Below are 17,778 nucleotides of genomic sequence, written 5' to 3'. Positions count from 1 at the left end.
ATACATTCTAGTTACTAACTCTCTCCCAGCCTGTCACCTAGGCTATAGCATTGTTTACAGTGTCTTTTGTCGTATGGTATGTTTATATCTTGATATATTCAAATGGATGGCTTGTTTCTCATATTATTTGTTCTTGTGGTGTGCTGTTGACAAAAGTTTCCCTTGTGCTGAGATCATACGCAATATTCTCCTACCTTCTAATGGCTTGAAAATTTTTTCTTCATGGACATGTTTAATCCATCTGGAACTTGCGTTTGGTTATGTGATGTAGAATCAAACTTATTTATTTTTTCCATGTAAAAAGCCAGTTGTTTCAATCCTGCTTATCAAATAGTCCATCCTCCCCCAAATCTCTAGAATGGCCATTTCGACTCTACACTCTGCTTCCGCCATGCTGTCCTGCTCTCTGTTCCATTTGCTTTCTTCCTTTTACATCAGAACATAAGAATGCCTCTGTGTCATTATAAACCATGGACGCGCATTATTTTTAAAGATTCCTCCTTTTCCTTCTCATGGACTTCTCATGGTTTCTTGAATCATTCCTCTCTCGCAGGGCGGCACATTGTTTTAGTTTTTATGCTGTTATGAATGCTCCTATGGTGAATATTTTTGTGTATAAAGCATTTACATATTTTTGGATTATGTCCTTTGGATGGATTCCCAGAAATAGAATTACTGAGTCAAAGGGCATAAATATTTTTAATGCTTTTAATTCATGGCATATATTTATTTAAAAAATTAAAGTGCATAAAGATTCTGGTAAGTTCCTGGTACTCTATTATGTAGTTGCAGTCAACTGGGCTATGACAAGTCTGAGTCTGAGAATGGCGGCCCTGTGGAAGCAATTAATGTGGTCTCCTCAATAGATTTATCTTTTCTCTTTTCTTGTTTGTTTAGCACATTTTTGGTATATTCATTTATTCTGTTGTTTATGAAGCCCCCAATATGTGCCTGGTTCTGTGGGAAAGCGGGCAACAGGATCCTATGCACCCAACGACTTGCATTTTCTAGGAAGTAGGAAGACAATAAACAGATTTCATTTTTTTTTTTTTTAAGATTTTATTTATTGTTTGACAGAGAGAGACACAGCAGGAGAAGGAATATAAGCAGGGGGAGTGGGAGAAGGAGAAGCAGGCTTTCCACTGAGCAGGGATCCCGATGCGGGGCTCGATCCCAGGATGCTGGGATCATGACCCTGAGCCAAAGGCAGACACTTAATGACTGAGACACCCAGGCACCCCAACAAATTTTAAAAATCTAGTGATAAGTGCTTCCTGGAGGAAAAACATTGACTGATGTGAGAGTGAGCTGGATCCTGTAGATTGCAGGGTCAAAAATGACCAGGAATAGGGGTGCCTGGGTGGCTCAGTTGGTTAAATGGCTGCCGTAGGCTTGGGTCATGATCCCAGGGTCCTAGGACCAAGACCCTATTGGACTCCCTACTCAGTGGGGAGCTTGCTTTTCCCTCTCCCTCTGCCTGCTGCTTTGCCTACTTGTACTCTCTCTCTCCATCTCTCTGTCAAATAAATAAATAAAATCTTTAAAAAATGACCAGGAATTTGAGATCTGAATGACAAGGAAAAAAAGCCAGGCCAAGTAGAGCAAAGTCATCCACTTGGTTAAGGAATAGTTAATGCAAAGGGACCTATGGCAGAGCGGGAGTGTGGCCCCAGCGTAGAAGCAAGGTCCCTGTGGTAAGGGCCTGGATCCACAATTCAGAAGTGAATTGAATCCAGAAAGGAAGACTATGTGCAGACTTAGTGTGCTCCATGGTGAAAGCAACAATGAGGAGCCATGGGAGGGCTCTAACCAGGAGTGGTGCAACCAGTGGCATTGTTTCAAGGTCACACAGGCTTCTTTTGGAGCCTAGGCTTCAGGGAAGTCAGAGTTCTGGTGTAGAGAAGGACAAAGAAGCAATTACTCTTGTCCAGGCTGGAGTTACAGGAGGCCCAGATGAGCGGTGGTGGCAGAGAGAGAGGAGCGTGCATGGGTTCCATTGAATTTTGAAAGTAGATTCATGGGAGTTGCTGACAGAATAGAAGCGTGGGCTTAGGAAAAGAGAGGAATCAAGAATGTATCCTAAAAGGTGGGTCTAGGAGACTGAGAAACTTGCATTACATTGTTGAGAAGGAAAAGACTGGAGAGAAGAAGCCTGGTGGGGGGTGGAAATGGGGCTGGGGCTGGCTTCCATCATGTTGCATCTGCAATGTCTCTTTGGTTCCCCAGTGGGGCAACTGGTTAGGCAGCTGGCGCCACAGTTCTGGAGTCCTAGGGAGATACTGAGAGCCGTGGTACAGGCGTGGGAGTCACTGGTAAATTACGGAGAATCTAAATCCTCTGGTAAACAGGTGTGAAAATGGAGAAAAGAATGGAAACCTTCAACCATGGTCAAGATAAACCTAGCTTCTGAGTATGTTCATTTTCTTCTATTTATCTTTGTGAACAAAAATCTTTTCTTTTTTTCCCAAGTAGAAGAAGGAAAAACTTGAATTTTCTTTTCCAGTGGCTCCCTGATGCCTCAATCTTGGCCCAGTCTCTTCCAGTTTTTAGTGGTGACTCCACGAGTTACTCTTTCATTTGATTCTTATGCAGTTGGGCAGGTCACAGAAACAAGCTTTTGCATCTTGCAAGTATTTCCAGAAATGTTTTCCTGCCTGCTGTGTTTATGTTGGAACAGAAAATTTGCACGTGATTTTCTGATGAGCTTTTCTTAAGACATAGAAGTTGCTGCTTCATCACATTATGCTGTGTCTCAGGACCCCTGGAACCTGGGTGCTGTAATGTAATAGGAGCTATGGGGCTTACCACCACAGAGGGGCCACCAATGAGACCCCTGCTATTTTTTTTTCAAGACTTTATTTATTTATTTGAGAGAGCACAAGCAGGGGTGGTGGTGGGAGAGAGACAAAGAAAGCAGCAGACTTCCTGCTGAGCAGGGAGCCTGAGGCAAGGTGGAGGTCAATCCCAGGACCCTGGGATCATGACCTGAGCTGAAGGCAGATGCTTAACCTACTGAGCCACCCAGGTGCCCTGAGACCCCTGCTTCTAGAGTGAGGCCTTGCTGTGTCATTTTCAAAGTGATTTTCACGGGGTCCCCAATATGTTATTTTTCATATGTTAGAGAGTGCATGCATGACTCCATGTTGGAGTAGAAAACAGAAAATTTAATTATGAAGAAAACGTTAGTCCTCTTTCTCTCCAGAATAATGCAGATAAGAATAGGCAGTGAAGTTCTGTGGTTAGAATGAAATGTCCAGGAATCAAAATGATTAGGAATCAAATTCCAGTGTAACCTCTTACTTGATCTGTGACCACCTGAGGCATCAGTTTCCTCATTTAAATTGTACCAATTTGATCAGGATGCTGTGAAGACTAGGAAATAATCCATTGCAAAACTCTTAGCATTTTCCTTGATTCACATATTAAATATTTAATACCCCTGTGTGCCAGACATGTGAATGGAGAAGACAGTGGAAGTGTTCAACCATCAAGAGAAGACAACTATTGTTTTTCATCAGAGTTTTGAAAATATGCTTGGTTTTCATAAAAGACATATTTATTTTGTTAAGTTATATAATTTAAATACTCAAAAAATCAAGTACTAATTTGTTGCATCTTGGCCAGGTATTTTGTGCTCTGTCTGCAAAAGGTACAAGATATGGATATAGATTTTACCCTCATAAAGCTTACAGGAATTAAAAGAAAATGAGTCTTTCATCATAGTTATGATAAGTCCAGCAGCAAAAAGCTCAGCTTTGGGTGTGTAAAATATGTGTACATTTTAGTCATTATTTTTAGATTATCATAAATAACATTTCTCTTTGGATGTTCACAATTAGTTAATGATTTGGTGGGACAAGGATGAAGATTGAAATGCAGGGGAATTTCCCTTGGTGTTTGGGAGAAAAGATACTGACGTACCTTTTGCTCAAGAGCCCTATCTGCCAGATGCCAAGTCTTGTCTTTCTGTTTTAATACACTTCCTTCTCAAGACAGCACCCACGTGTCCTAAAGAGTGAAATATTGTGAGCACTTTCTGAAGGGAAGCCTTGAATTGTGAGTTGAACCCGGAGATGGACTATTGGGACAGATAATTTACTATTTGATAACATGGTGTTTTAAAATTTCTGTTAAAATTACAGCTAATGTTTCTTGTTAAATAAGATGCAATTTAGCCAAGAATGAACAAAATCGTAGATGACAAGGAGAAAGAAAAATATAATCCCGGGGACATGAGAATAATAATAATAAAAAAAAATCCCACGATAAAAAGAGGATTTCAAATGCTCTCCTTGTGTCCAACACATGCTCCCACAATTACTGTATCATTTTTATTCCTCTGTCTTCATGTAGAACTGCACAGATGTGGACAACCTTGCTTTGGGATCTCTGTTCAAGAGAGAGCCCCAAACAGTGCACTTAGCACTACTGGATGTTGAAACAAGTAAGAAGATAGTAAAGATCTTGAAGAACATTGTTTTGGATGAAGGGACATCATAATATAATAGAGTGGTTATAAGAGCCTCAGCTTAAGAGCCAGGGTCCCTGTGTTTGCACTCTCTGCAACCTGGTAGCTCTGTGATCTGAACATATACTGAACTTCTCTGTGCCTCAGTCTTCACATCTGTAACATGGGGTTTTTGGAAGGATTTATCCCATAGGCTGTCTGTGAAATTTCAAGGGTTTATGTTACTCAACCTGTTCAGAATGGTGACTTGTACATAGTCAGTGCTCTGTAACTGTTGACTGCGATGATTAAATGTGGCTAATTCGGAATAAAAGTCGTTTGATACATGGTTTGAAGAAAAAGTGGCTAGGGATTCAAGAAGTGAAAGGACTATTGCAGTTAGAGAATGTAAGTGACCTGCTCTCCCTTAATGGGAGGGGGCCTCCATGAAAAGAAAGTCACGAGGTTGGGGTTCTTTAATGTCTCCTGTCTCAATACAGGAGTGTGACGGGCAAAGAAATTTCGGGAAAGCAAGGGATGACCCAAGTGTGCTTCTGCCTCTGTCCTTGAGTGCGCTCATTCTTTCTTCAGTGTCTTCTGAGAGAGGTGAGCTGACAAGTACAAAATGGGAGTGACCGAACTGGTAAGATACAAATTAATAGAGTGCTGTCCGTGTGTGTGTACTAGGAGGAAGGGTCATAAGATGTTATTTTCTAGAACCACGAGATACTAGAAAAGTCAGTGCTCTTCTCATCTTCCTGTTTCCAGACCCCTTCATACACCCTCTCCACTTTGACCTGTTTAAGTTTATTTTAATAAAAAAACACATTTTTCAAGAAATAGATGCTTTATGTATGGTTTCATTCTTTAGAGGGGGTGTATGTGTGCCACGTGACAAGTGGTTGCCATGGTAATTTCTCATTATTGTTGAATTGAAAAATAATTACTCTGGCAAAAATCCCACATAACCTGTCAGTGCTTAAGTTACAGATGCCGGGGGGCAGCCCTAGCCCCAGGATCCTGTTTTTGGTGGAAAGGGACGGAGATGGGAACAGGAGAGAATCTGGGATGGAAGGAAAATGCTTTTGTGGATTTTTAAATGTAATTAAGCCTCTCTTCTGCTATTTGACCCTAATGCCTCTCTCGTCCTGATAATATGATTTCGCTGCCAGTGGTATTTGGACTCACCTGTGAGATGGGACAAAAGGACCAAGGATTTTAATCACAGAAAGGCATACAGGAGCTTGTTTGGAGTGGAGAAGCTTCTGTGGCATTTTTGCCTAATTAAAATATACGAGAATTATCGACACCACTCCCCCTGCCTGTGTTTAGGCTGAGTTAATTTCATCTTTATTTACCTGGAGGCTGCTCTCTGCTATTGTTACTTTCCAACTTTGGGAAAATAATCCACTTTTTACTTATTAATATTCACTCAACATTAAATGTGTACTGCTCAGATACCAAATGACAGGAAGCATTGGGAGGACCTGTCTCCTTGGAAAAGGCATGGTTCGATCAGGAGCCTTGTGGCAGGCAGGGTGTACAGAGCCGGATCCCCACCTCCTCCCATGCTGATTCTGTTTCATGAGTTATTTGGAGGACCATGAAGAGCCTATGCTTTCGTTCTTGTGTCAGCATCAAGAAATAATCCTCCTTTTGTTTAATGAAACCCCTGAGATACACTCTACCTTAAGAGAATAATAGGCAAATTGTTTAATTTCATTTTTTAATTTAGTAGTTTATTATTATTCCATTACTGCATCTTCTTTGGACTTTTAGATGCTCATCCTTCTCCTGGCAGATTGGACTCTGTTTTATAATTATGTTGATCCTCTTATTAGATCCCACTTGGAAAGACATTCCTTAGAAATGCACCTTGTTTCTTCTTTACCCATGCATCAGTCAGACCAGAAGGCTTCAGTTTGGAAGCACAGAGACCTCTCAGTGTGAGAGCCAAAATATAGACAAGTACATACTCTCTTCCTGTGTACAGCCAAGTTAGATATATGCTCCAGAGAACTTCTTACACATATACACAAAGCGACATTATAAAGATACTTATCACAGCATTGTTGTAATAGCAAAAAATTACAAACTGTCTAGAGATAATTAGTATCAAAATGCTTAAGTAAAATATATTATATTCATTCAGTGCACTATTATGTAGCTTATATAAAGGAAGAAGTCCTAATATATAAAATACATAGGTCTCCAAAAAGCAATGTTGAATGAAAAAAAAAAAAAAAAAGGCAAGTTTAAAGAGAGGAACTTAATGTATGAAAGCACTTTTTTAAAAAAGATTTTATTTATTTATTTGAAAGACAGAGATTACAAGTAGTCAGAGAGGCAGGCAGGGAGAGAGGAGGAAGCAGACTCCCCACTGAGCAGAGAGCCTGATGTGGGGCTTGATCCCAGGACCCTGAGACCATGACCTGAGCCGAAGGCAGAGGTTTTTTAACCCACCCAGCCACCCAGGCACCCCGTATGAAAGCGTTTAAATAAAATATTAAAAACATAAAATAAGACCACATATGAATGGCATCCTATGTGTGTATAAATATAAAAGATGGGGTAGGAAGAGCCAAATGAATTCCACAAGACAGTTGTTGATGGGAGCCTGGGGGAGGGGAGGGGAGGAAAAAAACAGAGCAGGATATGGGATCCAGGGCATTTATATTTATTTATAATTTTTAATTCCTTTAAAAAAGAAAAATAAGAATTTTTATAATTGTTAATGCTAGATAATGGGCCCATGGGTCTTCACATTATCTTCTACTCTCTATTTTAAAAGATTAATAAAGTAAAACCTCACTTCCTTAAGTTACAGTCAGTGAAATATAGTCATTTAACCAACATTTTGCTGAAAAGGACAAGAAAATTACCCAAAAGGTGGTGCATAGCAACATGGATGTGAGATCATTTTGAAAATTCTTGTCTCCATGTGAACTTCTCACGTGCACGGGTGGTGCATCTGCTTATGGAAAGTGAAACAGAGAGAGGGCTTAGCTTGAACACCATCCTGGTTCCCCGGCCTTTGAGTGCAGACTCTCAAGGCTCCCACAACACTTGAGGAGGTATATGGGTATAGACTCTCCATTGGCTCATTCCATGTTTCTACTCCTTTATTGGGTAATCCATAGCTGGGAGCTCTGTTGAGGGTGGAGCCAAGCCTGATGCCTTGTCCCTCCTTTAAGTATCTCCTAGTTTACTGGAGGATTATAAGGCAGTGATTCAATTATCATTTGATTCACGTGCTAATGGGGGTAGAGTTTTCAAGGTTTCCTAGCACAGATGACAGTGGAAGAGGAGAGCAAAACCTGTAACTTGGGGTGTACTATGCATTGAAGTCCAAATAGCAACATATGCAAAGAGAGGCAGGCAGCTGAGGGTTAACCAGGAACCCTTAGTTCAGAGAGATAAGTTGCCCAAGGTCCCTTGGCTACACAAGAAAACTGACGATGCTGGGCCCTTTTCAGTGTGGTAAGAATGGCTTTTCCTGGAGGGAATGTTTTACAGCATATATTCCAAATGTCACGCCTATTATAACTGCTAGTAACAGACTTGCACACCCATTCCCACACATCTAGGAATCAGACCTCAGGTCTTTGGTTCTTTTTGGAGGTCATTCACCATAACCCTGACGTGGAAGTCCCAAAATGTTGATCTTGACCTACTTGTCACTCTCAAGGCACTCCTTGGCTAATCTCCAAGTCAGTTTGATTTGAGGGGATTGAGCCTCATCCCCACTCAAACTTCAGACTTGGTGAGCTTCTCTTTGGAGTCCTTGCTGCAAAACAACTTGGCAACTTTACTCATGCAGCCTCTTACTGGTTGGTTGGCTTGCTAACCTTGACTATGTTGCCTGCTTTGGAAGGAAAACTGGGAATTTTGTGGTTCTTCCATTTCTCCAAAGATGGAGGCGCAAGGTTTACAGTCAAGAGGTGGGGGAGCCTAGCCTGTGGGTACAACTGCCGAATGTTCACTGGTCCCCCCCCCTTTTTTTTTTAATTCCGTTGGCCCCTTGCTCTTCTTCCATGTGGCCAAGCAGAGCACCTGTAGCCTTTGCAAGGCTCATATCATTTGAGATGACTAAAGCTGAACAATGGAGGGGCTGAACTGTTACTGTTGCCCCACAGCTCATGAGGTGGCTGTGAGCTCAGAACTGAGCTTCTACCACCCAGGACTGTCTGACCTCTGCCACAGGTTTCTTCTTTGGTTCCACAGAAGCCTTTGTAGGTGCATTTCAGCCAGCCTGAACACCTAGCCTCATCATTATGCAAATGTCTCCTATCAAATTGCCTAACTGATCTCAGGAACTCAAGTAGGCAGCAAAATGGAGGCAAGACGTGTATAAAAAGGAAGTGGATTTTCAGAGCAAGCACACGAAGCTGGGGGAAAGGGAACAAAATCTGAAAATGCCCGAATCAGAGATCTGCTCTGGCAGAATTTTCTCTAGGCATTTCTGGCCACTTCTTCTACACTTGTGAACTACCATCACCTTCAACCTAAGGTGAAAAATCACTTTTTAAATAGAATTATTTGAAGGAAATCATGGACTAGTAGGTCCATCAGTTGTAACAAGGGGGTATTGATAATGTGGGAGGCTGTGTGGGTGTGGGGGCAGGTAATAGAACTGTGTCCTCGCTCATAGTTTTGCTGAAAAATAAAATCAACTTTAAAAGTTGGACTAGAGTTAGACAGACTTGTAAGTGAACTTCAGATTTACCACCACTTTCTAGCTGTCCGATCTTTACTGAGAAGTTTGAAGTTTCTGAAATTTGGATTCTTTATTTGTAACTATTTTAAGAGTTAAATGAAACAATAATGAGTAATAACTGCCATTTATTTTACAGCTACTATGTGCTAGGCAGTTACTTTTACGTCCTCAGAGTGCACGGAAATTATTACTCCCACTTGATACATGAGCAAATAGATGCAAAGAAGTCAGGTGACTTCACTGAGGTCCTCCAGCTAATAAGAGGCAGGATTCACATGTTGAAGTCACTGTGACATGGAGGTTAAAGATATCAATTCTCCATAAGGCTGCTTGCTCTACCCCTTAGTAGCAACTTGGATAGTTGTGAATGTAAGAGGGTACAACTCATGTAAAGCCCTTAGAAAATAGTGAGTTCTGGGTACAACTGTTAACCCAGGGCCCCTGACGCATGTGTTTTTTCCATCATCTGCTTCCTTCACACACAGTCAACATAAGACTGACCCATACTTCACAGCAATTTTTTGTCAAAGCGTTACTCCTTTTATTCCTTTTCCTACATAAACACCTATCCTCTCCTAACTAAAGACTAATTCAAAAGCTTTACATAGGAGTATCTGGGGATAGTTGATAATTATAATTTTAAAATGCATCCAAAAAATTGGTGTGCCATTTGAGAAATATCAGCCAAGAGACAAAGTAGGATTGCAACAATCAAGGTGTCTGGAAAACTTTGTAGAGTGAGTTTTTTTTTTTAAAGATTTTATTTATTTATTTGATAGACAGAGATCACAAGTAGGCAGAGAGGCAGGCAAAGAGAGAGAGAGGAGGAAGCCGACTCTCACTGAGCAGAGAGCCCGATGCAGAGCTTGATCCCAGGACCCTGAGATCATGACCTGCGCCGCAAGCAGAGGCTTAACCCTCTGAGCCACCCAGGCACCCCCTAGAGTGAGTTTCTTAAGTTGGGTCTGTGATGGTACGCTAAAGAATTCCATTCATTCATTCATTCATTCATTCATCAGCTAACTCCAAAAATATATATATAAAATATATATAATATATTATATATATAAATATATATTTAATATTAAATATATTTTTATATATTATATAAATATATAATATTATATATAATATATTTTATATTATTATAATTTTATGTTATTTTAATATAATATTTTATATTATATAAAATATATAATATAATATTAAAATTTATATATATATATTATATATATATATATTTATATATATATATATCTTAGAAGAACATTTCAAAACTAAAAATGCAAAACTATTCTGTCTCACATCATTATTTTTTCATTTTTAGTTTTGAAATGTTCTTCTAAGCAAAGCCAAGGGATTCTTTTGTGCATATAGTCACCTGATGTAACCTTCCCCCTCCACACCTGTTCTGACATTTCCTGAGATGCTGACTCATCTTATGTTCCATTGCAGTTGGTTGAATGGAAGGGCATGTCTCCTTCTTGTGCCTTTCTCAGCTCTCGCCGCCAACCCTTGAGTGTCTAGGTGCTGTGGACCCTGTGTGGCTCCTCCCTGACACTTTTTACCCTTACTTCAGTCCGAGTCCTTCCTTTGCTCCCAGCGCCTTCGGATCAGCCTGGGTTCTCCATGGGATTTTGCCTTTCACTGCTCCATTTCCTAGCAGGAATGCCAGAAACCCAGAGTCAGATGACAGGCAGATACAGGTGCAGGATCTGATTTAGTCACAGGCCTTTGAGAAATCACTAGGGCAAAAGAGATTCGATATACCCCTGTTCTAACTGTTGTGGGCAGGTGTCATTGCCAGGTAAATGCATTACGTGTAGTTGGAATGAGAAGAAACGTGCTTGGTTTATCAACAGGCTTTTTATAAAGGGCATTTTTGATATGGTTCTTTAGAACATGCAAGACCTCCTCCTTTAAAAACGATGCTAAAGATGGTAGGTAGAGGCAGGTAAAGGGCATTTATTCATTTTCACTGTGCTCTGGGCATTCTGCTGGGCACTTTAGACCCACTAATTTATTCACGCCTCACATCAAGTCTGCAAGATAATTGTTATTATGGTTATTGTTGTCACATGTACTCCGCAAGAAAATTATTCCTCTTGTGTTATTATTTTTCTCAACTTGCAAGTAAGGAAACAGGCTCAGGAAAGTAAACTAAGTTGTCCGTGCTCACCGCTGGGAAGAGCTGGGATGAAGCCCGGGTCTGAGGGCTGCCAATAGGCGTGAGTTCCGCCACTGACATCATTCCGCATGGGGTACTTTGCCGTGCGAGGCGGGACACTGACCGTCCCTGGCAGCTGGAAGCAAGGAGCTGGACAAAGAGACCAATCTGAGACAAAATATTCCCTTTTCATTCTCCTTCCCCTTCTTTCTAAGTCCTAACCACCACCTTGGCAAAGACTGCCAGAGAAAGGAGTCAGGCAGAGGGTGGGGCTCAGAGGTCAGAGGGGCTTGAGTCGAAATCCCAGCTCCACTATTTATTGGCTGACTGTACTTGGCAAGTTCCATTTACCACCTGTGCTTTGGTTTCTGAGGTTGTAAAGGAGGGGTAGTACATAACGGGAGTGACTTCATTCATTCATTCATTCATTCGCTGAGCAACTTCTATTGAGTTGTACCATAGGCTCGGCACCATTTAGAGCAAAACAGAGCCTCTGTTCACAAAAAAATTAAATTATACAGGAGAGAACGGACAAAAAACCCCAAAAACAAAATAAATAAACCCCACCCAAAACCAACAACAAACAAACAAAAAAGGGGGAGGTAGTATGGAGTAAGGAGGAAAATACACATAAAACACTTAGAATAATGCTTGGCATGTGGTAAGCACCCAATAAATGTTAACTATTATTCTTTTTCCATCTGTGTAGCAATTTGAAATAAAATAAACCAGTGTACCCAGGCTCTCAAATGGGGTTTCTTTCCCCAGCTGCTTCTTCCACTTCCAACCAAGCCCAGAGTTTCTAGAAACTCTGACAGCTTCCATGACACCCAGATTTCATGCTGTGATCTCGGGTCTGGAGGGAGACTATTAGTCTTCACCTGGGTGTCTCCTGCTCCTGGGCTTGAGCCCTTTGAGGGTAGGGACCCATCACTCAACCAGCTGTGTGCTCTGAGGGCCTGCATGTAATAAGTGCTCAATAAATATTTGTTTTGGGGTGGGGGATGAGAGATAGTTTGTATGTGGAGCCATGAATCACCCCTGGGTGCTTTTATATTTACTCGATTTTACCAAGAAAAGTATTGGTTCTTGGTGTCGTGATTGGGAGGAAGCCAGGAAAAAAAAAAAAAAAAGATGAAAAAATTCATTTGCCTGAGCTGTTGCTTTTCTGAAAACCAGAACAGACAGCATCAATCTTTGGTGGCCCTTTAATTATTCTTTCCAGGACTGAAGGCTCATTCCTGACGCCTGCCAATGACAACAACTTAATGTCCTCATAAGCAGAACAACTTAATGGGAAGAAGAGAGGCTTGCAGTTTCTCCACCCAGGCCACGGCAGTGGGGGCCGCTGAGTGGGAAGCTGCCCCTCCCTCCTCTGACAGGCAGCTGCAGGACATCTCCTCTTAAAGTTTGGCACTGATCAGCGATTCTCTGGGAAAAGACTGTGCTTAAGAATTTGGGGGTACATGGGGCAAAATGCAAAGCACAAGGGCAGCTGTGATGCCCCCTTTTAGAATATGATGCTTGGCGTAACCCTCCTGATTCACTCTGATAGGAGCCCCTGTCCCCCCCAAATGATTAACAGTGATTTTAACTGCTTTAAACCGGGACAGTTTCAAAGCGTTTTCTGGATGAACAGGAGACACTCAATCCATGACAAACAGAGTTCACATGGATAGTTTGCATTCTGCTGAACTGCTCTATTTTTAATGATCATGTTAATAACAAGGCAACAAGATTGCCTATAATCTTAAAACAATCCTCGAGAACAATCCATATGCATGTGATGGGTGTTTGTACAACCCTGGACAGTTATGTATCTTCTGTCTGCGGCAATATCTGTATCTTATAGGACGTTTGCATAGGGTGGGGCTACAAGTCACACACACCCCCTTTTTGAACTGATTATCTTTTAAAAATGTACTCTCCTTAACCGGTTGTGATATGGTGGTTTCTGTTTGTAAAATCAAATTCTGAAAAGAGCGGAGAGAAAGAGTGCCCAAAAAGAAGTTAAATGCATTTTACATGAAATGTAAACCCTTTTTGTTAAGAAATGTCACATTGTGTTCCAAAGTACATTTATTAAATCTCTCCAAATATGTCCTGGAGAATTAATTTTCATTCAGTTCGCTTTCACTCATTTGTTGAATTGGAATTCGGTCCCCATTTGAGGCAATTAATTTGAGGAGTGACCACACGCTCGCCCACCCGCCTTCTAGAACACCCACACACATATGCTGAGTAACAGGCAAGTGGTGGCTGGGTTTGTCTTTCTTTTTGCTTTCCTTTTCCTCTTTTGAGGTAGTTTCTGTTCTTGCCTGTTAAATAAATGATCTGTCTCTTTGCAGGATAGTGACAACCTCTGGTGGGACGCGTTTGCCACCGAGTTTTTTGAAGACGACGCCACATTAACCCTTTCATTTTGTTTGGAAGATGGACCAAAGCGATACAGTAAGAAAGAAGTTTATTTTTCTCATATTTCTTCTTTTTGTGCCTGTAAGAAAACCACAGGGGTCTTCGGAGAATAGCACAGGGCTGACAGTCTGACAGTAACACCTCCCATCCTGAGGAGGTTCTTGCTTCCCATCAGGGCTTTGTCACTGGGTGGCAGCCTGAGTCGGCTGAGAGAGTTTTCCTTTGAGGCTGAGAATGTTTAGGCACCTGTCTGTTTAGCGAGTGAGGCAAATATGAACCAAGTCACCCAATGATAAGTGGGAGCTGGATGGCGGGGTTTCCATCCACTTCTTCCCTGTGACCCTGCTTTATCCCTGACAGCTGACACTTTACACCCAATGTTACACTTCTGAAGGTTCCTTAAAGAAAGAAAGAAAGAAAAGAAAGAAAGAAAGAAAGAAAGAAAGAAAGAAAGAAAGAAATTCTCATAGTCACTGCATCAGCCACAGCCTCTTAATTTCTTCTTATCAATTATCTCAGGTATTTATCTGACAAGTGCTATCTTTTCTTGGGGGTCGGGGAGAGAGACCACTCCTGCCTTGAACATACAGTTTTGGATTAGTGTTGACAGAATTATAGTCCCTTGTCTTTCCAGCGAGGGATAACTCTGTAAAGACCCTCAAATTACTGCCTGTGGCAACCTGGGTAGCAGCGGATTTGTCCTGATTAGGTTCAGCCAACTTGTCAGAGATCAGATTTGCTAGTTGTGCTATAAGACCAAGAGACATAGAAACATCAGCACAAAACCAATTAATGTCCGGTTAGATCAGAAAGAGATGTGTTTTCAGAAATCAGTTTGCACGTATGAAAGGATCTGTCAGAGGGTAAAACATCCCAAATGTCACAAACACAGAGATGATGATGGAACCAACCACCATGTGTCTGAACCTGCCAATCCAGAGCATTGGGCAATGATAGATAATAAGGCTCATGAGAAACATGATTAAAAGTCTGATTGTTGCTAAATATGTTTCAAAGGCACTAGAGGTTTTTTCCTTTTTTTAAACTTTAGAGGACTTTGGACAACCTAGTAGTATTTGGATCTATCGTATGATGAGCTGATTAATTATGCTAATACATGCATGGTGATTTTGCCCAAGTGGCAAACTGGGGAGATCAGGACAACTTGAACTTGCTGCTCAATTGGAACTCATTGCCAGGAACATCTCTTTAGATGTCTTTGTTGTAGGCTTTGAAGGGTGCGGGATGTTTCTGGTAAGTATTTTGGGCGAGAGGGGCTGCTGGTCTGCCAGACAGTGGGTTGGTTTAGAATGTCTTTGCATTCAACATAAGGACACCCGTCATAATCACTGGCAAGCCTAGCTCACGGGGGTCCTACAGAGTGAACTTGCTTTCCTGCGTGTGGGTGCCCCTGAGCAGCCTCGTGCCCTGGAGAATAGGAGAGTCGGGTGCAGAAGCCGCTGTTTCAGAAGTCCCGGGAGATAAATGAACTCCGCAATCCAACAATTACTCTCTCTCCAAAAGCCTGCCTGATCAATGGTGAATAATTTCGAACCACGCAGTCATCCATCCTCTGAGCCTTCTTATTTTCTGGAGAGGCACAAGCTCAGATAACTTCCAGTTATCATTGTTTTATGTTCTTGTGGGTTTCTTTGTTTAATTTCGTTTTGTTTTTTTGTTTTGGGAGGTTTGCTTGTTTTTTGTTTTTGTGTTTGCTTTGTGAATCCATCAGGATCTGCTCAGGGAACTAGAATTACAGTTTTAAAGTACATCATACTAACGCAACAAGGTTTCAGTCTTCCTTCTGCCCAGCCCCCAACCCCAGCACCATTTGAGGGTAAAGCACGATCAGCACCGATTTAAGATCTTACTTATACCCATGCACAAGAGTAAACGCCTGACTATAAGCCATTGTTGTCCAGGTTTCTTTGTTTCTGTGAGCCAAAATATTTCTCGAGCAGAGAAGAGAAGCAAAGATGATTGACAGTTTGGAGCCGAGTCTCATCAGCTGCTTTGCTGACAGCCTGGTGATGTGCACAATGCTGCTGATGTGTGGGCAAGTGACAGGTGATTGACAGCACAGGACGGGGAGACAGGGAAGAGGAAGCATGCTTAGAACGCCTGACGCACTGTTTATGCAGTGCTCCCAGCTCTGGCGCTGACACCTTAACCCGTTCGCAGTCCAGGCAGTGGGTGCCAGGCTGTGAAAACACCTGCCAGTGTTGGGCAGCAGGCTACAGCTCTTCCTCGAGACTTCCTGGGGAGTTGACAGCCCTGGATTTCTGCGAAAGGAAAACAAGACATGGCTATTCCATTTCTCTATGCGAAGAATTTCCCCAAATTACATTTATCTTAGGTACCAAGAAATATGTCAGATGGAGTTTTTTTAGTCTCTTCTAGAAAAAAATTTTTTTTCCTTCCTTTTCTCTCCCCATCTCTATGTGTTTACAGGGTCTGTCTGGCTCTAAGATATCTTATCTCTAAGCTACAGTAAATCCTATAATATGTGTTGGCTTATTTACTTGGTGTCTGTCACCATCCTATTAGAATGTCATCTCCGTGTGAACACGAGCTTTCTATTATTTATTGCTGAATTCTCGGATTCATACAGGAAGTTGTACACAATAGGTGCTCAATAAATATTTGTTGGATGGATGATTGAATGAATAATGGACATTTGGAGAAAAGTTTATAACACCAAACAGAATGTTGGCAAAACAATTCCTTGACCTAAATCATGAGACTTTCTAAAGTGGGAAGAACATAATCTATAGTGCTCTGCTGGTGTTTTCAGAGAAGCTCTAGGATAAGGTCTGATCTACTTTAAGCTAGAAGGGGGAACCAGCAATATAATAATTCAGGAAATAATTATGCTTTCGGAGGCAGCATACAGCTTCTCTTTCAGAAAACTCCTCCATATTGATCATCAGTCCAGTCCCCAAGCCCTTTCCCCTCCTGACTGGCGGGAGGGTAACTCCCTCCCCAGGTGGAATATGACGGGAACAGATGGAGACTGCTGATGTCTTCCTGGAAGACAGGGGGTGAGGTTGGTGTTGCATGGTGACAGGTAGACAAGGTTAGCAGGCCATGAAATTGAGCTATGCGTCCCTACCTGGTGCAAGCATCAGGAAGGTGTTTCTTTAGCAGCTAGAGAAGTGGGCAGTTTGAAGAGGTAGTTTTCTCCCTGCATGCATGGAATCTCAAGTGGGGAAGAGACCTGAGACAGGTCATTCCCTCTTTGTCAGCAGATCAGTAGTTAAAGACAGTTGGAGCTGAAAAGCATCCTTTCTGAAAACTTGGAACTTGGTCCAGTGAGTCCAGCAGTGAGTCATTGGGTTTCAGGTTGGCTGACTCCAAAGTCAAAGCCAGGACACCCTCCTTTCCCTACCCCATCTCATGTCTCTATCACCCCATAGCTAAAGGGGAAGATATGGATTTGTCAATTCACACATTTCAAGGAACAGAAGCCACAAATAATTACCAAGGCTTCCTTGACATAGAAGGCAAAGAGGAGCAGAGGGATGACATTCTCATGCCCTGGGTATGTTTACTTTATAAGGCTAAGTCCAGCATGATCTGCTGTTGCCTTTCCTATCTTGTACAAAAGTGATCATTTTTAAGTTGATTGCTCATTGTGAGCCTCAAGCAAGTACTTCTAGTTCTCTGCTCCTTTTTGAGCATGTAAAGGAATGGTGTCCTATATCACTCTCTCCTTCTGTGACCATCACAAACACGCTTTCTTTGGGAGATGGTACAGGTAACCCCCCAGGAGACCCAGGCTGTGTCCAGGTTCACACTGGCCATGTTCTTCATCTGTAGGAAAGATGTGGTTCATTCAGGAGATCTCTCTTTGCTGGGAGAGATGCCAGGAGAAAGTTCTCCTGAATCCCATGACGTTGGGTAGGACCCGGGGTTGCACCATGTAGCAAACATGTTTGAATGTTAATTTGTGCTTTGATTCATAAACAGAACTTCCATTTCCTCCTCCGCAAGATGTCATAATACCGTCACTGGCTTGTGTGAAAATTAAGT

At 41.8% G+C, this 17,778-nt stretch overlaps 1 protein-coding gene across 10 annotated transcripts in view; it reads left to right on the top strand.

Annotated features, from left to right (window-relative positions):
• Positions 1 to 17,778, top strand: part of LDB2 (LIM domain binding 2) — a 373,888-nt gene that overhangs the window by 123,793 nt on the left and 232,317 nt on the right. For all 10 annotated transcript variants that reach the window (XM_045075893.1, XM_004773398.3, XM_004773397.3 and 7 more), the window contains exon 2: positions 13,680 to 13,782. In XM_045075893.1, coding sequence (XP_044931828.1) covers positions 13,680 to 13,782 — 103 coding nt within the window. The remainder of the gene's footprint in view (positions 1 to 13,679; positions 13,783 to 17,778) is intronic.

Source organism: Mustela putorius, unplaced genomic scaffold (assembly GCF_011764305.1).
Source record: "Mustela putorius furo isolate JIRA1106 unplaced genomic scaffold, ASM1176430v1.1 tig00000083_pilon_pilon_pilon, whole genome shotgun sequence".
In the NCBI taxonomy this organism is placed as follows: Eukaryota; Metazoa; Chordata; class Mammalia; order Carnivora; family Mustelidae; genus Mustela; species Mustela putorius.
Note: the sequence above shows the minus strand (reverse complement) of the source record. Positions and strands in the feature narration are given on the sequence as shown.